At 35.8% G+C, this 23,860-nt stretch overlaps 3 protein-coding genes across 4 annotated transcripts; 1 reads left to right on the top strand and 2 right to left on the bottom strand.

Annotated features, from left to right (window-relative positions):
* Positions 1-421: 421 nt before the first annotated feature.
* LOC115443264 (leucine-zipper-like transcriptional regulator 1) lies at positions 422-15,550 on the bottom strand. 2 transcript variants are annotated; one of them, XM_030168606.2, is made up of 17 exons: positions 15,345-15,518; positions 15,117-15,220; positions 12,062-12,235; positions 10,858-11,029; positions 9,973-10,109; positions 8,995-9,109; positions 8,440-8,603; positions 7,512-7,682; positions 6,900-7,041; positions 6,389-6,552; positions 5,291-5,466; positions 4,630-4,825; positions 4,136-4,287; positions 3,752-3,930; positions 3,218-3,344; positions 2,449-2,606; positions 422-2,016 (listed from the first exon to the last, which is right to left on the bottom strand). In XM_030168606.2, exons 3-17 carry the CDS (start codon positions 12,205-12,207, stop codon positions 1,828-1,830), a joined length of 2,388 nt encoding a protein of 795 aa, XP_030024466.1. In that variant the 5' UTR covers positions 12,208-12,235; positions 15,117-15,220; positions 15,345-15,518; the 3' UTR covers positions 422-1,827. The 2 variants fall into 2 exon arrangements, with proteins under 2 accessions (XP_030024466.1, XP_030024467.1); XM_030168607.2 differs by lacking the exon at positions 15,117-15,220 and having other exon boundaries at positions 15,345-15,550.
* Positions 15,551-15,714: 164 nt separating this feature from the next.
* LOC115443265 (ran-specific GTPase-activating protein) lies at positions 15,715-19,812 on the top strand. The gene is made up of 4 exons (XM_030168608.2): positions 15,715-15,857; positions 15,951-16,142; positions 16,643-16,877; positions 17,254-19,812. The coding sequence occupies exons 1-4, from the start codon at positions 15,843-15,845 to the stop codon at positions 17,511-17,513; spliced, it is 702 nt and encodes a 233-aa protein (XP_030024468.1). The 5' UTR covers positions 15,715-15,842; the 3' UTR covers positions 17,514-19,812.
* A 578-nt stretch (positions 19,813-20,390) lies between these two features.
* On the bottom strand, positions 20,391-23,604 carry LOC119188518 (endoplasmic reticulum resident protein 29-like). Its single transcript, XM_037436645.1, has 2 exons — positions 22,753-23,604; positions 20,391-21,155 (listed from the first exon to the last, which is right to left on the bottom strand). The coding sequence occupies exons 1-2, from the start codon at positions 23,299-23,301 to the stop codon at positions 20,943-20,945; spliced, it is 762 nt and encodes a 253-aa protein (XP_037292542.1). The 5' UTR covers positions 23,302-23,604; the 3' UTR covers positions 20,391-20,942.
* Positions 23,605-23,860: the final 256 nt, after the last annotated feature.

Genomic DNA, 23,860 nt, shown 5'->3' with positions numbered 1-23,860 from the left:
CAACCAACTTTCTATTCTTTGATAGTAATATGTCTAATAAAGCTTTGAAAATTTTTTACTTTCATAATTTTAATTTTTTGTTTTGTAAATTTAGTGATAAGTATAGCAAGTATATTAAAAAGTGATTGGCTTCAACATAACGAAAATTGCAATTGATGTTAAAAAAAAACTTGGGTATCATTGAAATAGATACTCAAGTCTTGCAATGAAAGACAATTTCTAACTAGAAAAAAATGTAAGGCCTACAAAACAAACAGATATAAAATAAAATCATGATCTCTTTTATGGTAAAAGTAATACTTAAAGAAAATTGCAAACTTAATTTAGGCAACATTTTTGATATGGCCACTTTGTCATGGCGGGCTAGAAGTTAGTCAAAGTTGATAAAGCCATTGTTACAGGGGACTAGGGGATCTTGTGACTAAATTTAGATAGACTATGACTAAGCAGCCATACTGTAACAGTATTTTTGACTATTACTGAGTGAAGAAATTTGGAATAAAAAGGTCAAAAATGACTATCAGTATTCCAAGTACCATGCAAGTTGGAAAAGTAATGGACTATTTAATTGATATTTTTGTCTAAATGTATGCTTTAAAGGCTTATGCAGACGATGTAGTTTGTGATGACGGGTGTCTGATACTTGCGCTAGTTGCGCGTATTAGTGTGGCAATGACCCATAAAAACGCGTCTACATATGCCCTTATATCTAAATGAGACATCAACAACATAAATGAGTACACATTTACTAATACTCTTTTACTATTTAAGTATACTTTTGAAATGATTTATAAATGTTCATGAACAGTCCACACTACAGCCAAGTGTGGGGCACAGCCCCTATTAAAAAAAACCTGGCAACACAGCTAGTCGCATCCCTATCACTTACTCTTCGATGAGCTATCTGCTGCTAGTGACGGCCATTTCTTCATTTCACCTTTTTGTAACATTTCTATAATAAAGAAAATGATAACCTAGTGTCTAAACTAGTTATCTACACATCAAATATGCGCAGGCGCGACATCAACACTAAATTATCTACATTATGTAGATATATAAAGAGACACCAACAAATTTTTAAACATTTAAATATACATTTTATGGATAACATGATTTATGTTTGTATATTTCACAATATCTACTAATAAAGTTGAATAATGTGTAATATAATAAATAGGAATGATAATTATTAAACATATTATGCATAATTGCAGAAATATTTTTTATAATTAAGAACAGTTTAGTACACAGACATTTCATTTTATAACTAAATTCAACCAAGTACAATTCAAGGTATAAGAGTTATTCATAAATTTAAATATAATTGTGTTTAAAGACGTTCCGTCTGCTCGCGCCATTTAGTAAATGCACAGCCTTAGCTTATTTGTTACATATTCACTTACCAACTAGAAATATAAAATTAAATCTGTTAAGACAATGTATTGTAAATAACACATTTTTAGGACATATTTTGACATCCAGACATTTTTGGCATTAAATGCAGTTTACAACCCTGATATATTTGGGACAAAATATATATTTCACATCTCGAAATTTAACAGACAAGAAATTATATAACACCTATAATTTTTTCGTACATACCTGAGAAGTCTACATGAATTTCGAAGGTATGAGAATTCTGTCACGCTGCACTGAGCTATATTTTTTTTGCTGGAAAATCACTTAAGAATCCGCAATAGACCGAGGAACCAAGGCGTATGTAACTTGCTCAGTAGTGCTCAACACAGCAGTAGGACAGAAAGAGACCTATATACGTATAATGTTACACAACATTCAATAGAGATCTACTTGTGATGCATGCAGTATTTAAGATTTTCCGCACTTATGCCGTGCGTACTCGGGGTCGTCTGTGAGTGTGTCCGCGGATGACGAGGACGGGAGTGACCGAGGCTGTACGGGGAGGGGCGAGTCGAAGTGCGGCTCCTCTGCCAACGCCCATATGATGTCCACCAGGAGAGGCTGCGCTAGGTTCTTGATGGCTTCTTGTCTTGCGACCTGTTGAGATTTTATGGTAAACAATAAATTAGCAGGGGTCAGTACGTTGTATCCGATATGGTTGTATCGTCGCCTATCATATCATGGGACGGAGCACACATGGCGAAAAGTGGGTGCCTTAGTTGTACCCCTTCATATCCTTTTGGATAAGACTGTGATGAAGGATTTTTTTTCTTTGTTTTAACACTACCTGTTAATCTTATCTTATTGATATAAATGGAAAGGTTTGTCAAGATGTTTGAAAGAAAAAAATTATAAACTTCTGAACTGATTCCAGTGAAATTTGGTACTAATATAGATCATATCTTAACATGAAATATAATTAGCCAATAGTAAATGCGCTGGTGACTATTACGAGAGGGATAAGGGGCTTGGGTAAATTGTAAACTTCGAGATTCATTAGTATTTATAGATCAAATTATCGACACTTACCAGTCCAAAATGGTGCACAATCATCTTCAGAGCATACTCTTTGATGTCGGCGGCGCGCATGCGGTCAGCGGCTTGCAGTATGGCGAGGACGTTCTCCGGCGACACGTTGCTCTGCAGGTTATGCTTGCAGAACACTTGCAAGCGGTTGTTTGTGAACCCTGGGTAACATAGAATAGTAGACTGTTTAGTTAATATAATAGTATACATTTTATTTTGAGTTCGAAATAACACTAGTTTTTGGATTTTATAGCCATTTTTAATATTTTTATTTTCTCCCTAGGTTTCGAAGATTGCCGTTTTCATGGTCATGGAATGAGGTGTTGGTCGTCCGAAAACAGTTACAATATCTGCCTTCATTTTACAATAATACAAAATATAAAAATCCGCGATAAAATCTAAAAAATCGTTTTATTCCGATGTTTAATATTCGCGTAAATATAAGAAATAATTATTGTTTCAATTGTTTTTGAACCCTGTATAATAGAAAAGAAAAAATCAGTCATAGTCAGTTTGGTTAATATAATGGCCGATCGGATACCTCCTGACATGGGTATTAGAAATAATTTTATAGAAAACAGTCACACAAATTAATATTTTTTCTTTCTATATGAAATTGAAAATTGTGACAACAGTTGAATGACTTTTAAAGTAATACCACTTTTATTAAACACACTGTATAATAAATTATCAGGCGGGTAATATTTACTACCCTGGTTGTTGGGCGTAAAATGTAAATCTACTTTTTGCAACATCCTGTATATCTACTCACCATAGTATATAGGTGCTTGGAACAGGTAAAGCGAGTCTTCGGTAGGCATGTTGGTGTCGCCATAGTAAATATAGCGCAGTAAAGAGTCGAAAGCTTCCTCCGATGGCACAGTGTCGCAGATTTGTATCTGATAAAAATATTTTATTTTTAATAGTGTTTTGTTAGGGATGGTATTTTTTGAGAATATTGTATGTTTGTTATATAACAATGTATTGTTTTGGCAAGGTCATATTTTCAAATGTTTCGTAACAAAATTCTCACATTTAAGTTAGATTAGAAAAACTAAGTGGCATTTTGATCTAATGTGGTTTGCTACATTTTTTATTCATTTAAACAACCTATACACATGGTATACAGGGTGACTTAATGCCAAGGGCATTCTACCTCAGTCAGCCATAGAGTGGAGCAGAGATAGCCCAAGATGTATAAAAAAGCATAACAGTTCAATTAAAATAATTGAAACATTCTAATTCATAAAATTACTATCGCTGTGTACAAAAGCAATAGCCTAACACAAGGCAGAACCACACTCACATTGACAATATTATCCGTGGGCGAGAAGGAGCGGAACATGGCCTCGAAGTAGGCGGCGCGCGCGGCCAGCACCGAGCGGTGCGCCGGACGCGTCGCGCTGCCCACGCGCAGGCGCACGTCCGCCAGCTCCGCGCCACCGCCCCCCACCACCACGCACATGTCCTGCTCCAGCGTCGTGCCTGCGTCACACACAACCATGGAAATGACTGACTGTCTCGAGTGATCATTTAAAATAAATTAAACTGTTAAGCGTAGTGTGGTTTGTTACGTGTGTTTATACATTCTGCAGTAACATCAATAAAACTAGAAATTTACTTTAAATTCAAAGCATCTGGTATTTGGTTTATAAACAATATTATATAAAATATGAGTAAGGTAACATACCGACGATCTCCTGGTCCTGTTCGTTGGCCGCGGGCGGCTTGGCCGGCGGCTGCTGGCGGCGGCGGATCACTTCCACCATCAGGCTCTGCTCCATGCGCTCGAACTCGCTCGACATCACGATCGGAGTGAAGTTGTAGTCTTTCACCACGAACCTGCACGGTTATATAGGTTATATTATTCCTCATAAGTTGGATAAGTTCGTGATTGTTTTAATAGTTTGCTATAACTGTTATTATAATTTATTTATATATGTCTTAAAGAAAAACGTTACCTATAAAAACAAAAGTATTGTATATTTCCAAATGGCGAAGGAAAATATTTATCGAAATGCTCGCGTATATACAAATTGGATGTATATGTATCTAGTGTATAGTAGCCGCTTGGCACGTGTAAGCCAATAGACAACGAGCATTGACTAAGTAACCAATCAGGCGAGAGATCGGCGCGTTACACATCAACCAATCAGTGGCGTGCTCACGACTCGTGCCGCGCACCTGAGGCAGTACTCCTTGATGCAGGCGAGGCGGGCGTGGTGCGCGGCGTGCAGCGCGGGCAGCACGTTGTCGGCGCAGAGGTTGGCGCGCAGGTAGCGCGCGCACAGGCCGCGCAGGCGCGGGATGCTCAGCCGCAGCGCCAGCCGCAGCACCTCCATCACCAGCAGCACCGTCGCCGGGGACGCTGGGTTCTCGTCTGATACAAATACATCTTAAATGTTTCGGCTGGAATAAGTAACCAACACCGCTGTACCAATCGTGAAATAACTATAGAACTAGCAAAAGTACGGATCGAGATGTATGCATAGATTTCATTAAACCTTATCCATATGTTGCGGTCATATTGGAACACACAACGACGGGCTTTGTTTGTAACTCTGGAAAAAACGAGTGATCCATTCAACGAGATGCATAAGGTCCACATTCCACGCAGACGCTCCCAACGCACCCTAATCCGTACTATGTAGTCATCGGGCATTGGCTGGTCGAGGCCTATATCGTAAAAAGAAGAACTAATATGCTGTGAGTATAATAAATCTATTTTATTTACAAATATCGGATAGCAACACACTATAAAAAACATATAAAAAGATTATACATTATAAAAAAAAATTACATTATTTCTAAGAGTTTAGATAGAATATTTCTTATATCCGCTCACCTTTCTCAGTGGGGTCTATTCTATCCGTGTATATGTAGTTCAGTACCATGTTGAACGCCTCGGGCGTGGCTTCGGGCAAAGTGACCGTCAACTGCGGCGGACTCTTATACGAATAAACTTCGGACGCCTTCTCTTCTCCTGATGCTATTTTCTTAGCGAGTTCGTCTCTTGCTTCCCTGTTATGCAAATAGTATACTTTAAAGCCAATATAATATGAACATAATATTGTTTCAACATTTCGACTGCCTCGGTGGAGTAGTTGTATTGCATGTCCGGTACAAAAGTACAAAAGCGCTCTGAGGTCCTGGGTTCGAATCCCGGGTCGGGCAAAGTGATATTTGGGTTTTTCTGCTCAGTATCAGCCCGGAGTCTGGAATTTGTGCCCGATATGGCGATATGCTCGCCCCCTATCACATCATGGGACGGAACATACTTGGCGAAAAGTGGGTGCCTTAGTTGCGCCTCTGCATACCCCTTAGGGGATAAATGCGTGATGTTATGTATGTAATATTGTTTCAGCTTGGCTTGTCTGGCACAATTTTTTTTAAAACAATCGACATTAAAAAGTATTTTCTGGTCGTCGCATAAGTCGTCGACAAATTCAACATAGCAGCAAAGACTTCTTACCCATAAAAATAAAAATAAAAATAAACAGCGATTTTGAATCGAACCCAAAAAAGATCATCATTCACCGTGTAATAATTTGACGTTAAAAGATACAAAATACACGCCTTATCAAATAGTATGATAATTCTTTATCATTACGGCATATATTTCTTTTATTTTTAAACCACTATTGTGTTTCAGTTTGAAGGACATTGCAGCCAGTGTAACTACTGGACATAATAAGACTTAATATCTCATGTCTCAGTATGGCGAGTTCAATGTAATACCAAACCATACTTTGTAAATCCAGGTTTTGGATGGTTTTTCTTGTTTATGGGCGGTCGTATCGCTTACCATCAGGCGAACGGCAAGCTCGTCTCGTCATTCAAAGCAATAAAAAAAGCTATGAAAAGGAGGTTCCGTATTAATGTAGTATATAAGTTCGCGATTTTCTTAAAAACTATTGATTATATTTCATTATATTTTGCTCACTTGATTTTAGCCCTAAGGTATTGCGATCTCGCAGCCAGCATCGCTTGGTGAGCCAACACGGGCGTCTGTTCATCGCCAACCAGCAGCGTGACGTCACAAAACTGCTGCGACTTCAGAATGCGGCCGAAGTCGTCGTGGAGGGTGCAGCGAGGGTAGTTAGATAACTGTAGAGATATTTGTAATTTATTTACTGATGAGATAAAAATTGTGTTAGTGTGTAGTTTGTTTTTTACCCCCTTTTTAAAACACCCTGTATACTTATGTGGAACGCGTAGCTGGTATGAAATAAGTGGCAGTGTAATATTATAGTAAATTATAAATCATCATCATTCTTTTTATATGTGATTTATATTTGATCCCCTCTTTTTCAAACACCCTGTGAATTCCTATAAAAGAAGTAGATTGATGATTCCGTCTCTTGGAGTTATAAGGTATAAATCTACTATGAAGGTTTCAAAAATAACCTTAGACATTTTATCCTAATCACTATGATTATCTATGATCTGATTACCTGAAAGCGGAACAGTTCGCCGCTGCGCACGTTGTTGTCGACCGTGCCGCCGAAGATGTAGAGCGCATCGCCGACCACCGCGCCCGCGTGGAACAACCGACCCGACGGGATTTGCGAGTCCGGGGCCGGGTTCACTACCGACCTGGTGAGATGAAATGAAATGAAATAATTTATTTGTACACAATTATAAAAAAATATATATATCAGCTCTGTACTATATACTGTCCCACTGTTGGGCACGGGCCTCCTCTACTACTGAGAGGGATTAGGCCTTAGTCCACCACGCTGGCCTAGTGTGGATTGGTAGACTTCACACACCCTCGAAAATTCCTATAGAGAACTTCTCAGGTATGTAGGTTTCCTCACGATGTTTTCCTTCACCGGTAAAGCGAGCGATAATTCACAAAGTATACACACATAATTTTTTAGAAAAATCAGAGGTGTGCCCTTGGGATTTGAACCTGCGAACATTCGTCTCGGCAGTCCGTTCCACAACCAACTAGGCTATCGCTATTCAATATTATACTAACTCAAAAGAATCACACAAGTTTTCATTTATCTTGCATTTTTTATCACAGCTTATTCCGCCATACCCTCCCCAGCCCCACTCACCACATCTGCGTGTCAATATCGTAGCAGTGCAGGTCAGCGGGCAGCGTGTTGTCGGCGGCGCCGCCGAACACGTAGAGATGCCTGGCGTGCGCCACCATGACGTGTCCGTAGCGGCGCGCCGGCGCCGGGCCCGCGCTGCGCAGCAGGTGCTCCGTGCACACGCGCGACCATCTGCACACACCTCTACTTGTAACTCTTCAAAAACACCTACGAAAAATCTGCACAAAACTAACTTAAAATGGTAGTAATTGCAATTTTAAAATAACTAATAATTTATACATACATACATACATAACATCACGCATTTATCCCCGAAGGGGTATGCAGAGGCGCAACTAGGGCACCCACTTTTCGTCATGTATGTTCCGTCCCATGATGTGATAGGGGGCGAGCCTATCGCCACAAATTCCAGACTCTAGGCTGATACTGAGCAGAAAACCCAAATATCACTTTGCCCGACCCGGGATTCTAACCCAAGACCTCAGAGCGCTATTGTACCGGGCATGCAATACAACTACGCCACCGAGGCAGTCAACAACTAACAATTTATGCGTTTTAAGAACAAGATAAATTAGGGAAAAAAGAACCTTCAACCTTTCAATCAAATCATCAACAATTGTGGGTGATTTTTCTTATAATATAGCGGGATACGGGATTAAGATTATACCATTGTGAGAAAACCAGCATAAAATGCTTTGAGCATAGTATATAAACGACAACTCATCAAATTGTCCACCATACCTTTGACTTTCCAAACTTGGTAACTGGCAACACTGAGCACAATATATAAATTACTCCTCTATACCATAGTATATTAATAAATTGTGGTAATTTCTTATCATTAGTAGCCTTCATTACTTGTAACCATAATATAGAATATAAAATTAAATATTATACAAAAAGTTTGAATCGCTATAATGTGACTCACGTATGGGTCTCGAAGTCGAACTGGAACAGCGCGTTGGTGATCTTGGCGCCGCTCTGTCCGCTGAACACGAACATCTTGCCGCGCGCCACCGCCACGGGGAAGTTACAGCATGTTGGAGGACACTGGCCCTTCTGCTCCACCTTTTCCCATTGGTGATTCTCGCCCTGGATATAAAAAAAAACTATATATTATGTACGTCCCATGTTCATCCACGAGGTGGACAAATGACCTGATAAAAGTAGCAGGAGGTCTGATGATGATGTTGATGATGATGTACTGTGTTAATGAAGATTTATCAATAATATGGTTAACCAATTTGAAGGTTCGTAATTAGGCGACATAAAAGTCACGTTGTGTTTATTAGTTTTTATTTTGGCACCGCAAAGTGACTTCACTGTACCTGATGGTAAGTGAAATGTCCAGATAAAGTATCTAATTTTACAGGTGGATATCTCATGCCATTCAAGACAATCATAAGCCTAACTAAGAAGCTTTTTCACACGGCGTGGAGTCACATTGACTTACAATAACGAAAGCCATAGAAAAGTCCCTCACCACCAGATTTATCGTCCACATGTCGTTGAGCCTCGCGTTGCCGTCGTATCCAGCGAATATCCACAGTTTGTCGTCGTACACCGCCGCGCCGTGTGCCGACCTGGGCACTGGCTCTCTGTCAAAATATATTCATTTTGTTTTAAATACGGTCACAGTTTAATGAACTTGTTACCCGTTTTGGTCTTTACAACTATTTCAGATCTTTTGAAAATAAGGAAGTAATTTATGTTGGTAAATGGATTAATACTTTTAAAATTTGGACTGACACACCTAATTATATTATGACCCGCTTGTTTCACCAGTTGAAATTTTTAGTTACTACAAAACCATAGAACAAATTGCCGCCAGCAGCATTTCAGATACGACCTGACCACCTAAAAAAAGAGCATATTTCCACCTTTAAGGCCGGCACCGCATCTCTATGCCCCCTGGTATTGATGTTCGAGTGTGGCAGCAATTACCATCAGGTGAATAATATGCTCCATTGTCCCCCCTATGTCACAAAAAAATAAAACTAAAGAAATAAATGTTGCCAATAGCATTTGTCAGATCGGTCTTAAAAATAAACCAAACAAAAAATCTTATCAGTAAGCATTACAAATGAAGACATTATTAGAATTTTCTATATATAATGATTTCTTAAAGCTGCTAAATTTTTTTACATCAGTCTTATCCGTGCGCGAATTTCGTCCTTATAGCATATATGCGGCCATTACAAACTTGCGTGCTATAGCCGAACATAAAAAACTGTTTATAATCAATTGTGACTTTTACAATAGACAAGTGGTTGCTTAAGCATTCTCTATTAGGAATTTTCGAGGGTGTGTGTCTACTAACCCGCACTAGACCAGTGTGGTGAACTAAGGCCTATTGCCTCCCAATAGTAGACGAGGCCCGTGCCCAACAGTAGGACAGTATATAATCCAGAGCTGATATTATTATTATTGCTTAAGCATTAATGAAAAGTAATTCACTTACTGTCCAGTAAACTTCCATTGCACCCACTGAGCGCTTTGGAACTTGTACTCAAATAAATCATTCTTGTTGGTTAAGTTTGAGTTGGCCAGTATATTGCCCGTGTATCCACCGAAAACGAACATTGATGATCGATGGACCTGATGACAAAACCGAAATATGTATTTATTATGTTATTCATGTCTATTCTTAGAATGCATATTTTTACTGAACATATTAACCCTGTAGTTATTACATAGTAGTAAAAACCTATATAATATGCATGGTTACAACTGAATATGAAGATTCATTGTATAATAAAGATTATTTAAGCTGCAACCATAAATTTTTGTAGGTCAGCATTTATTTTATTCTATTGTATTATTTCCTGATGTCATGGCTCATAATAGGGGACCGGACTCATTTTTGTTCTTTACTATTATCAAATATTTACGTTATATAAATTACAACACAGAAATAATTATTTAAATCCGGTAAAAAATCAACAAGTTATATGTCTTTCAATTTCGGTAGAAGGGGTAAGTTACATGAAACAGAAAAGGGGCGCAATACCCACGTGACGTCATCGGGCATTACGACGCGTGCGAAAGAAAGAGATGAAGCGATATCCCCACTTCGGCACATAGTAATATTTGAAATATGAATTACTGGCTCATTTTTTTACCAATTTTAATGCAGTTTTCGCAGGAGGGTTTCATTTTCGTATTATTAACCATTACATATAGAATAATGTACAAAATCAAACACAGGACGGTCCCCTATTAAGTTCATATAAGTATTTTGATATCACAATACCTAAAGCTACACTTTTTTTTCAACATTAATATAGATAATATACAATTAGATAAGAAAACAACTCCAACGAGTATTATTATAAAATCCACTTACCACAGCGGAATGGTGATATCTAGGAGCAGGCGGTACTCCCATGCAACCAGTTTTAGTCCAAGACTTCTCCCTGATATCAAATCTGATGAGATCATTTAACATTGACTTGCCATTGTCTCCTCCAAAAACGTATAGAGCGTCTTTGTATGCTACTGCTGTATGCTTGCTCCGTCTGTGGGATATTTAAAAGGTTTAATGACTATCAGAGGCGTATCGTCGTATCAGCCATATCAGTGTGTCAGTTATTAAACTAAGCGAGTGCCCAAACTTTCTTATTGCCCTGAAGAATACCAAACAATATTATGGTTCCTAAGTAAACTATCGTATCTGTAAAAATAGTGATATTCACTTTTTAGTGTTTCGTTATCAAGGTATCATTTACTAACTTATTTTAATGGGTTTGATAGTAAACAGTAGTGAGATAGAAAAACGTAAGAAAAATGAATGTCGATATTTTTTCAGATACAATAGTTTATTTAGGAGCCATTGAAATATAGATATAGGGCTCCTCTATGGAAAGCTACGCCACTGAATATCCTGTTTATTATGGAGCATTCAGGGTTTTAGGAAGCATAGCAATTGAGTGAGACAATATTGAAATAAGTTAATCTTGAGTGCTTTGAGAATATTTACTGTTAACAACCAGTAAAAACTGAAGACACTGTGGTCAAGACCCGTTACTACCATTGTTAATGGTAATGAATGACCTATACCTAGCGATAAGGGGCCGTTCAAGTATTACGTTACGCAATTTTTGAAGATTTTTGAACCCCCCCCCCTCCCCCATGTAACGCGCCGTAACGTTTTCTTGTAGGCCCCCAACCCCTCTCCAAAAGTTATGTAATTCTAAAGTCACAATTTTTTTTAGAAATAATACCGGAAACTCGCTAAAAGTACCTTTGTTATTGTTTCAAAATAAAAAAACGCTTTGTACGAGAACCCGCTCCCGCCCCTGTAACGCATCGTGACGTTTAACAAGACCCCCCTCCCCCCAAATTGCGTTACGTAATACTTGAACGGCCCCTAAGTCATCATATGTTACTATCACAATAAATCTATTTTCTGTCAAGAACAGCTTAAATCTTACAAATTTCTTATAGTTAATCCAAAAACTAATCTGTAAGCTAAAAACTACTTTAAATTATATTACTTAGAAATATATCCAACGGTTCTATTGGTTTTTGAATAAATCAATGAAATTTACCTTGCCCCAACAAACTCGTAACACTCCGACATTCTTTTCCATTTATGTACTGTTTCAAATGGTCCAAACTCCATTCTTAGGCTTATGTCCAGCTCGTTTGGATTCCGTAGTTGCTCCGTTATCATCTTTGCCAGGTTGTTATTCATTGAGATTTTTTTATTTACCCCTCTTCACCTGGACAATAAAATAAACATGCATTTGTCTTGTGCTTTTCCAGAATTAATAATATATGAGACTTTAATAATGAAGAAAAATAAAATTGAATATGCCATTTTGAAAAAGGTCTGAAAATGTAATAAAAACTTTCTAACAAAAAATAAAACCACCTTCAAAAACCACTAAAACCAAAAAATTGTGTAACATTAACTATACATATATATATACTGGTTACCAATTTTGGAGTTAGTACCTAATAACAATCCATCATTGTTTTCGTACATTTGTTCAAGTATTTATCTAGCTTAACTAGCAAATTTAATGACTAATGTTTATGTGTCCAAAACCGCCTAAACTGTATGGATTACCGAAAATACACAAACTAAATGCTCCGCTACGTCCTATCGTGAGTCAGATCGACACACAGATCAACAGATTGGCTCAGCACGTAGCAAAAGTGCTTTCACCACTTAGAGGAAACACTGGAGCGTATGTGAAGGACTCGTACCAATTTGTCAGCGACATTAAACACCTAAAATTAGCTGAAAATTAAACTATGGTCAGTTTTGATGTCCACTCTCTATTTACGAGCTTACCAGTACAAGATTGCATCAGAATTGTATCTAGGAAGTTAGCAGAGAATAACATTCCTGTGGAATATGCAGAACTACTCCAACATTGCCTTACATCTCGCTATATGTTTTGGAATGATCAGTTCTATATACAAGTAGAGGGGGTAGCGATGGGCTCCCCTGTATCTGCGGTAGTCGCCGATATATTTATGGAGGTCTTCGAGGAGACAGCCCTGACCACAGCCCCGGTCACTCCGTTTGTAAAAACAAACGGTACGTAGACAATACTTTCACTATTTTACCATCTGACGAAGTAACTGCATTTTTAAATCACCTTAACTCCATCAATAATAAAATCCAATTTACTATGGAGTTAGAACATAATAAATCTCTTTTCTTAGATGTTTTAATCATCCGTAATCCTGACCAGACCTTAAGTCATACTGTGTATCGGAAACAGACCCATAATGATACATATCTGAACGGCGAATCTCATCTCCATCCAAAACAGTTAGCTACCGTGGGCAAATCTTTGTTTCAGAGAGCACAAGGAATCTGCGACGAGAAACACCTGGCCACTGAGCTACAACATGTCAGACAAGTACTGCGAGACAACAAGCTCCAAATTCCACGCCGACGTCACAGAAACCGAGTGAAACCACCCACAATTGAACGTGTTCCGGTTGTACTACCATATGTGAGAGAAGTCATCGACAAGATCGGCTACATCCTGAAGCGTGCTTCAATTAAAACTTATTTTAAGCCGCCTAAGAAGATTAGTAAATTTTTACCACCTGTCAAGTGCCATATACTTCTGCAAGAACCGGGAGTATACAAAATAGATTGCAACTGTGGCCTCTCTTATATAGGCCAAACAAAACGAAATATAGGGATCCGTGTAAAAGGACATATAGCTGACGTAAAACATCGACGCTCTACGAAGTCTGCAGTCGCTGAAAACTCTGAAGGAGGCTCCAACCATTGTCTGAGACTAGACAAGCCACAAATCCGTGCCAAAGAAGACCGATTTCTGCGTAGGATGATCCGCAAGGCTATTCAAATTAAAAAACATCCTAATTTCAATAGGGAAGATGGTTGGAAGCTTGCACAAGCCTGGGATTCAGTTCTACATTTAATTAAATCGGAACCCAAAGTCATTGTGTGCTCATTCTGCGTAGATCAGACCACCAACAGCTAATAAATTTTAAAGATTTGTATATATTTTGTAAATGTAGGTAGATATTGTAACTCTGACTTTGCGGATGAATAACACCTCATTTCCCCCCATGACCATGAAGGCTGCAGTCTTCGAAACGTCGGGAGAAAAGTAAAATATTAAAACTGCGATAAAATCCCTAAAATAGTTTAATTTAAATTTCTAACTTAAGAAATCATTACTAATGTTTAATTTTTAATAGGCACCAACTCCAAAATTAGTAACCAGTATATAGGTAATGTTAAATATTTTTTTGGTTTTTGAAGGCAGTTTTCTTTTTTGTTAGAAAGTTTTTATTTTTTCCTTTTTTGTGTAAGTAATAATCATGAGACCAAATGGCAAATGCCCTTTCAAACATAAAAATAATTTACTAAATGCTCGCCATTTCTCCAGAATCCAATCATCAGATCTTGACTTGGTGACTATAGAGCTACTTTAGAAATATCTCCTTTCAAACAAAAAAATAATTTTGAAAATCGGTCCACAAATGGCAGAGTAATCACGTAACAAACACACAGGAAAAAACATACATTCAAATTGAGAACCTCCTTTTTTTTGAAGCCAGTAAAAAATTTTGAAAATGAAAATACAAAAAAATCTAAAGTAGTGTAATTTTTATTTCCTTTCGGGGAACAATTTGGATGTAATTAGCAATAAAAAATTACAGAAGTTATTCAATTATGAAATACACACACACATGTTACAGTCACACTTTTTGTACCCAAAGGGGTAGGTGGGATTCAACAGGTGCATAAATTTTTGCTATATGTCATGCATCCCATGATATGAGGGGGGGAGCCTATTGCCATATTGAGTAGAAATTCTGGGCTAATAGAGAAACTAATATCATTTTGTCCAACTCGGGAATGAACCAGAACCTCATTACTGCAGTCGCATCGTGATATAATTTCGCAACCAAGGCTGTCGAAATTTAAATATGTTTTGTTTATTTATAGATATAAAATAAAAGCATGTGGAAATGTAATAAGCAAGTAAATGCAGTGCAGTTTTCTGGCAATCATTTATATTCAAATATTCATAATGATTCAGGAGGTAAAAAACACAAAATATATTTTATACGTACAATGCAATAACAAAATTGTTTACTTACTTATCGATGCGAAACTCAAAAGGAAAGGATAAGTCTGACTTATTGTACAAAGAACGATGTGTACAAGCACGCTAATAAAACTAAATACAAGTTCCGGCATCGAACTGAAATAGGAAAAAATCTTAAAATAAACTGCGCAAATAGGTCGCCGAAAAAATATAGGGAGCGAATCGATCGAAGTCAATGACTTGTTTGTCTAATAGGACAATAATTGCAGCAACCACTTACAATAAAAAGTATTTTTGTTTATTATTCCGTTTCTTTACTTTGTATCCTTTGTAGACACGAGAACTTATAATTTATTTTATATGATAAACTTAAATTTCGCCGATTTCCTTGATAATTTTTTTGACAAGTACCATACAAATTTGACAGCTGGTTGGTATTTGCGCAAAATAGGCCCGTACACGATGCCATAGCGCGGAATAATTAAAATTATGCGCCGCAAAATTTGAAATATTTAGATTAACATTTAGCAAAACGAATACATAATTACTTGTTTAATTCTATGCATTATACTTCAAATAGTTTTAAAAATGGCATTGAGTTTTTTAAGAGTATCCGAACAAAATTAGTTTGAATGAAAAGAATGATAAATTGCTTAGTTGAAATCTGTGGCGCATTTTCTTTACTCATTCGTTCAGTAACTGAACTTCGCCGACTTTGTTTTGTGTTTGGTAATTTAATTTTCCTTTTCGAATAAGGATTTTTTACAGCAATCTTCGCATGATGTCTTCGCCAGTAAGTAATTTTATTATAACTAATGAGCGATGCAAAGATATGGATACAAACAATTTGTGAAATGAATAATTTACTGTTGAATGTTCTTTGTAGACAGAAGAAAGCGTGCGGCGTAACAGCGAGAGCGAAGGAGCTGAAACTGAGAGCCCTGAACATGATCCTCATTACGAACCGATAGTTACTCTGCCGTTAGTGGAGGTGCATACTAACGAAGAGGATGAGGAGGAATTGGTGAAGATCCGCGCTCGTCTCTACAGATATGACACTGAAGACCACGAGTGGAAGGTAACGGAAAATTACATTTGCCACTATTTTTCAGTTGAGTCCTGACTTGTGTAAATTTTAGTACATAGGTGCATTTTTCTAGAATTATGACAAATATCATAAGTTGCATTAGAAAATTCGTAGAATATCAGTTAAGTTGTATTATTATTATGCTCCTTTTTCTAATAAACTGGAGAATTTCTATCTATAACAAGATTAGATTTTCGTGCATTATTTAAATTTGTCGGAATTACTTAAATATCAATTTTTTTTTTCATTAAAATCTATAAATTTATGCTTAACTGACTGGTCAATGTAATATTTAACCAAAAAGTTGATAAGAAATACATGTTTTTACATGAAGTATAAATGTAACAGTTACATAAAATACTTGGTTTGATTCATGCTTGAAGTAAAATAGCAGCTATTGTGTGTTCATAATTATTCATTTGTGATTCAATTTAATATTAAAATGTTGAATTAAGTATCATAAAGATTACATTATTTATTTGTATTTCCAGGAGCGCGGTACTGGTGATGTCAAACTACTCCGTCACAAGCTGAATAACACCGTAAGAGTTGTGATGAGACGTGACAAGACACTGAAGGTCTGTGCCAACCACTTCATAACTCCTGACATCAGAATGAATGTCCACTGTGGGTCCGATAAAGCATTCAATTGGTCTGTGTTTGCTGATTATGCTGACGAAACTTGCAAGCAAGAGCTGCTTGCTATCAAGTTTGGTAATCCTCAGAGTGAGTTAATGTTTTAGTATTGTCCTTTTTAATGCTATGTTTAGTAGAATGATTTAAGATTTTAATAATGTATTTGAATTTTAAGAAGTATACATAATTCAATGGTTGAAAGGCTAATTGACTTAAGAACATTTATTTCGAAAAAATTTAACTAGGTTAGAAAACATAGATTACAGTGATGATTTTAAATATGTATGAAACTTAGTGTCGCAAAAGAAGGCCCCTAAGGCAATTATCCTTTCAACCGTCGAATTATAATAAAAAAATATATATTCATACATTTTTATCAATACCAGCCTGTTTAATTTGTCATGATGTCCTGAAATATCTGATAAATTTAAAAAATAATATTTATCCAATAATCTCAATCAAACAGATGCTGAACTATGGAAAACGAAGTTTGCCGAGGCTCAAGAGATAGTACGAACTAAGTGCAGTCTGTACACTCAAGATCAGTCATCAGATGACGAGAGCAGTATCACAAGGAGCGAGGATACCGACACGCCAGAACCAAAGACAAATGTAGACAAGTCACCAGACAAAGACAAAAATAATGATAAGACGGAACAAACTGATTCGGACGGTGTAGTCTTAAAATTACAAGAACTTAAAGTGGATAGTGAGAAGTCAGAATAAGTAGTAATTGATAGTTGAAACGATCTTATAAGAGGCCAACTAGTAACAAAATATGGTGTAATAGGAATTTAGGTGAAATGGTTTCTTTGTTAACTGTAGACTAGTATATAATTAGGAATTGAAAATTGTATTTATGTGATAGTGGTTCTAAAATCAATACTGTTCTTTCGTTTTCTTATAATTATTTTCTTTAATAATATGTCATATTTCATTCATTTATTGAAGTATCTTTTCATTCTTCCCATTTTTATTAATGGTTAAAATGTATATTGTAAACTTTTTTCTGTAAAGGTATTTTAGTTTGGATACTTAGTGCTCAAATATTTTTTTTATATATAATAAACTTCCTTATAAGTAAAATGTCACTTTCAAAGATAACTTTTCACCTAAAATTCTCATGGTTTATTAGATACTATTAATAGTAGACAATTAGTTTTTTTTTTTATTTTAATGCACTTATTTTATTTTGCATACATAGATATTTGTGCTGCCAATTCTAAATGATTTATTGTCTTTATTTGTGTGAGCAGGGTGTATTTTTATATTAGTAAGACTTAGCTATGTGTAGCTGTGAATAATTCGGTATTAAGAGACCAAATATTTATGCTGAAGCATTGTTTAATGCTTAGAAATATTATGGTGTATGTTTGGTGTACTTTTACACCACCAGTTTTTAGTACAAAAAAAAGTTATTTGCCGCAGTTATCAAACACCTATTTGACAAAAAAAAATAGAATTTTAAGGTCTAGTTATTTTTATTCATAATTTTTTCTAGCATCAAATTATATACCTTCATAGTTTTTGCTGTCTTACTGTTATTCATTAAATAATTGTCTCTTATGTACATTTTGAATTCATTGATGAACATCAAACTGATGTATGATCTACTTAGTATTTGTTACTTACCATGTGTTTGGTCCAAATTTTATGCAGGATATACAAATATTTTAATTCTTCATACTTTTGTTATTTACATATAAAAAATATTACTTCTTGCCTCTTTTATATGCTGCATTTCTTATTTTTGTAATTAGAAACTCTTGGTGTATTAGGTTCAAACTTATTAGGCATAGAGATGTTTCGTATATCCCATTCCGTAAAGAAGAGGGCATAGCTGCTATTATAAGGAATTAGAAACTTCGTTTTCAGAAATATGAAAAGAACTAGTGTAACATCAGCCCTTGTTTGTTCTCAAGTGGATATTTGGTTTATGCGCTTTGTTGCGTATGCGCGTAGTGGCGATATATATTAATATAAAACATATACATAGATATCTCAAGTAACAATTGCCTTTTAATTTTACGAATTATTTGTAAAAAAGAATTTTTAAAAAGTTACTATTGGCAATACTTGTAATGATCAAAAAGATAAAAAAAAAAACATTTGTAAATGTATTTCGATGTTGTTTACTTTCCTAATTGGATTTGATATTGAGTGAAGATTCTCGAATAAGTGTTAAATTTAAGGCGATTTTTTTTATATTCCATTGTATGGATGTATGTTTCGATATGCCCCCATTGGCCGAATTCAATTATGACGGCATTATTGTAAAAAAAACAACATGAATTGAAATCAGTGAGGGTGTAACCAAACATAATCTACAATTTATTGTATCACATATCATTGTAGAGTAATGTAGGAAGATGAGCAGACACAGGTAAATGGAGTGATAAACCATATTTCCTTTTTTGTAACAATCTGTTCATACTTATACATCAAGCATTCCCTATTTCTTTAATGTTACAAAGTTTCCTTATTCACTTAGCTTTTCTAAATTTATTGCTGAATGGCAAGGGAATATAAGTGAAAAGTACTACACATTTTATTTTTCTGGTATGTGCAATAGTTTGATGATAAAAAAAAATATGATTGCTATAGTAATGATGTCAAAATATAAAGTTTGCAAATAAATTTCATCAATTAGATGTATTTAATATGATTTATTCCGATAGAATATTTGGTAATCCAATTGACTAGGCATAGCTTTATTCTGTATTGTATCTATCTCATTAAATCCTTTACTTTACTAGAGATAGGCTGCAGAAAATTTACATATTTTATGGTGCATAATATATTGTTACATTTCCAATGCCATTTACCTGTGGCTTGCTAGATGATGTACATTGTACGGTGTTCTTAGGCATGTTATTTTGATTTATGCATCGGTTGTCGTGACATAGCTGGTATTACATTCCGCTATTGTTTTATAGAGTAACAAGGGCCAAATGTGAGGGAAGCATTTCATCTACATAAATATTTTATATTTTCTTTCTAAATTTAAATATATATTTCATGAGTATTGGGTTTTATTTGTTATACCTTTAATTGTCTGCATCAGGGCTGCGCTTAGGATCTCAACATAAGCAACCGTTATTCCTCACAGACGAAATGGTATTGATATTCCTTGTAAAAAAAAAACACTTTTCTGGTGATCTTCTTTCCATTATCATATTGTCTAGCTAGAACCTGCAGGGCCCCTAAGCTTTTGGCATCCTTTAAAATCTAGCCCACTCCCCTACAGCTGATATTGGTTTATATATCCATTGTGAAAGGCAAGCCCTTCTATTGATAATTATTTTTTTGGATTACACAGAACATGAGTTATTACTTGTTGAACAAGTCTTGATAATTGTTAATTTGATAAGATAAAAAGGAGATATCAATTTCAGTTAGACACATGTTTTAAAAAAAACATGCACTGTTATTAAACTTAAAGAATAATTAATTGACAAAGCTTTTAGCAACTAGTAAAACTTCGTCTTAGTAAATTATGACAGATAATTATTGTATTTCCGTTTTATGTGAGATCCTTCTGGAAAATATAGCTGAGTACTAAATAGAGTAGGTTTTGCCAAATTCATATCAATTAAAAACAAATTATCATTTTATATTTTATTGCATTCACACTTGCAGGGTGCATCAATACTTTTGTAAACACAGTCTCTTAATCATAAAATTGCTTCACACAGGTAACAGACATAATATACAAACAGACTTGCGCATTTTTCCAACTATGTAGTAATATAAGAGTTTCGGCAATTTAGTTCACAAGATTTATAGATTATCTATATAAATATAATTTGTGATCTAGTATTGAAAACACATATATTAACAAATAGTTTGAAACAAACATGTCTTAATGTGCAATAATATGTGAACTATATACATTTATTATTATTGCTGGAATAATTTATTTACTAACTAACTTAAGTAGGAATGTTACATTTAGGAATTGCCATTGTCAGCTACCAAGAAATGACCTAAGAGTGATAAAACCATTGACATCAAGTGTCTTCTGCCATTAATTCAGTATTTAACTAAGTAACACATCATAAATTCTTCCAACGGGATATACTGGACATTCCCCAATAAAATTTATGCTAATTAAGTAAATGTTACGAAAATAAATATCTATATTTAATAATGTGATCATAGTTCCTGTTTTGTGGGTTTGACTTGTTTCTCAAATAGTTGGAATGATTGTAGTATGTTGATTCGGATGAGCAGCAATTTCTTCTTCTCATCAGAAACTTTTCCATTGAGCAATTTCTTTACCCTTTCATACTCCGTCTTGACAAACTCATCACCCTTTTCAATGATCTTTTCCATGATTGTCTTGTAAATCTTACTGGAACTTGCATCCTGTGGATTGAATAAATAGAAATAAAGGAAGTGTTTAAGACAATGTTTCATAATTTATAGAGCAATGTTAACGTAATCTTGTTGTTAGAATTTAAAATAAATATTTCAATGTAGTATGAATATTGTTTACATCATAGAGAGAATTAAAATTATATTGAATAATTTGCATGTATTATGGAGAATTATGTAAATTGTATCAGATAATATTCAACTTTTCTCGATTTTTCTATTGTTAAATAATATCTACCTAGTCTTGCCATAAATATTGTAATAAAGAAAAAAGAAAATTGTTAACTGCAAATAACATTTATTACTTTTACAGTGTGTCAGTTTAATACATAAATATAAAACAATTAAAAATATAAAAAGCTTATTCGAAGTGGTCTCCATTGGCTGCAATACAGTCCTTTAAACGATGAGGCCAGTTATCAATAGAAGCACGCACTCTTTCCATGGGAAAATTCTTCACTGCCAATCGTATAGATTGTTTTAGGGACTCCAAATTATCATGGCGTTTAGAGCAAGCTGTACTCTCTAAAACTGACCACAAATCATAATCCAGCGGATTAAGATCGGGACTAGACGACGGCCAGTCTTCAGCTCTGATGAAGTCCGAAACGTTCGATTCCAACCAAGACTGCGTGGACCGAGCTTTATGACCCGGCGCCGAGTCTTGCTGGAAGGACCATACTTGGTTATTGAACATGGTGATGTTAAGGGGCTTAACTACCTTCTCAAGAATGGTATCTTGATACACTTGTGCCGATGTTTTGATACCTTTTTCACAAAAATATGGCTCAGTCACTCCTTCATAGCTAACACCCCACCAAACCATCACTGAAGTCGGATAATGTCCACGTTGCACTCTGTCGACTAATTGGGAAGCTTCCTTAGAGCTTTGAGCATAAATACGGTCATTTTGTTTGTTAAAATGTTGCTCAATTGTAAAAATTTTCTCATCCGTAAACAAAATTTTTCTGTGACCTCCCTTTGCGTACCGCTTCAGTAGTTGTTTCGATTTTACCACCCTATTCTTCTTTAAATTATCAGTTAAGAAATGGCCAGTGCGTCTCTTATAGGCTGCAAGTCCTAAGTCATCTTTTAAAATACGCGACATGGTTCTAGGTGCTATCTTCATTTCCCGAGATAAAATCTTTTGCTTTCGGACAGGATTTCTTCGAATTCTTTCCCTTACTGCTTTGACCACCTTTTTCGTACGAACACTACGTGGACGGCCAGATCTTTTCTGTCACAAACAGAGGAGGTCTCATTGTACCTATTAATAGCCCGGTACACAAACATTTTACTAATACCAAGTGTATGGAGAGTTTTAAAAATTGCATTTGGCTCCATACCTACTTTGTGTAATGCTATCACAGCGATTCGGTTCTCTTTATCACCCCACACCATTTTAATATCGCAAAATATTTTACAATGTATTGGCGCCAAAATGAGAAAACACAATGAACAATCGTATAAAAATGACAGATTCGAAATTCAAATGTAATATTTTTTTATAATTAAGTGTAACAGTATTTATGGCCAGACTAAGTATATTTGGCGACACGTCATCATTGTTTATAGAAAAATGCTGTACCTTGCTTCCTAATTTTTCAGCGGCCGCCACAGTGTCCTTTAGCACGCTCTTTCTCTCATCATCTTTAGCTTTCATGAATTTTGTAGCCAAACTGTCGAGTTCCCGCACGCAGCCTGGCAAGCTTAAGTATATGCCAGTGTTAACGCGTACAAATCGCCGCAGTTCATCGCTGTTAAAACCTTGCGAGTCATCAAATGGAATTGGTTCACTTTTACCCTTCACGAACAGTTTCACTACTGGGAAGTTGTCTTTGCTAGCCCCGTACTTCTTTGCCAGAGCTTCGTTATCCTTTTCACCGTAATCTTTCACGCCAACTTCAGCGATCAAAAGTTCATCGACATCTTTGGAATCTTTTGCGAGCGCCACAAATGCTTCGTGTTTGTCGCCGTACGGAAATGCAACGTCGAATTTCACGAGGGCCGCATCGAACTTTTTAATTATTTTATTAAAAGAAATCTCATCTAATTCTACAGAGCCACTGGCAGCCGAGGCTGTATGAGCCGATGGAGTCGTGAAAATGACACAGAGGATAAATAAATAAGTATACATTTTCACTTTATTAAAGCAGTCAGTTACCAGAATATTCCACTTTGTATAACGTTGTGTACTTTACTGAGTTCAGTATATTGTTTAGCAAAAGCAAATTCACAGCGCGAATTTATTGACATCGGCGATCGGCTATTCAATCTGTTTTCATTTACACTTTTTTTTGTCAAGTAGACTGTACGATTTAGGTACGTTGTTTAATAAAATAAATTGGAGACCAACCTTTGCATAAAACAAGAAACTTTAATTGTATGTTTGTAGACTTTTTTAATTGATTTATATTATTCAAGTATTTCACTATTTCATGGTATTTTTAAAAGTGTTAAAAATGTTACTTGTTTCTACGTTTGAATACTATGTACGTAATCCGAAACGATGTTTATCCCCACTCCGCGAACTTCGGACCGTGTGCCTTTCCTATTGGTCCAAATGTGCCGGTTAGTGTAGAGGTTTGTTGATTGTTTGGAAGCGAATTGTCCTCTATTACACCATTTACTTCAATATAATAAAAAAGTTGTAAATAAAATAAACTTGCTTGCTTTCCGTATTGCAAAACAATAAC

This window comes from Manduca sexta, chromosome 9, assembly GCF_014839805.1.
Source record: "Manduca sexta isolate Smith_Timp_Sample1 chromosome 9, JHU_Msex_v1.0, whole genome shotgun sequence".
In the NCBI taxonomy this organism is placed as follows: Eukaryota; Metazoa; Arthropoda; class Insecta; order Lepidoptera; family Sphingidae; genus Manduca; species Manduca sexta.
This window is presented reverse-complemented; position numbering and strand designations above follow the sequence as displayed.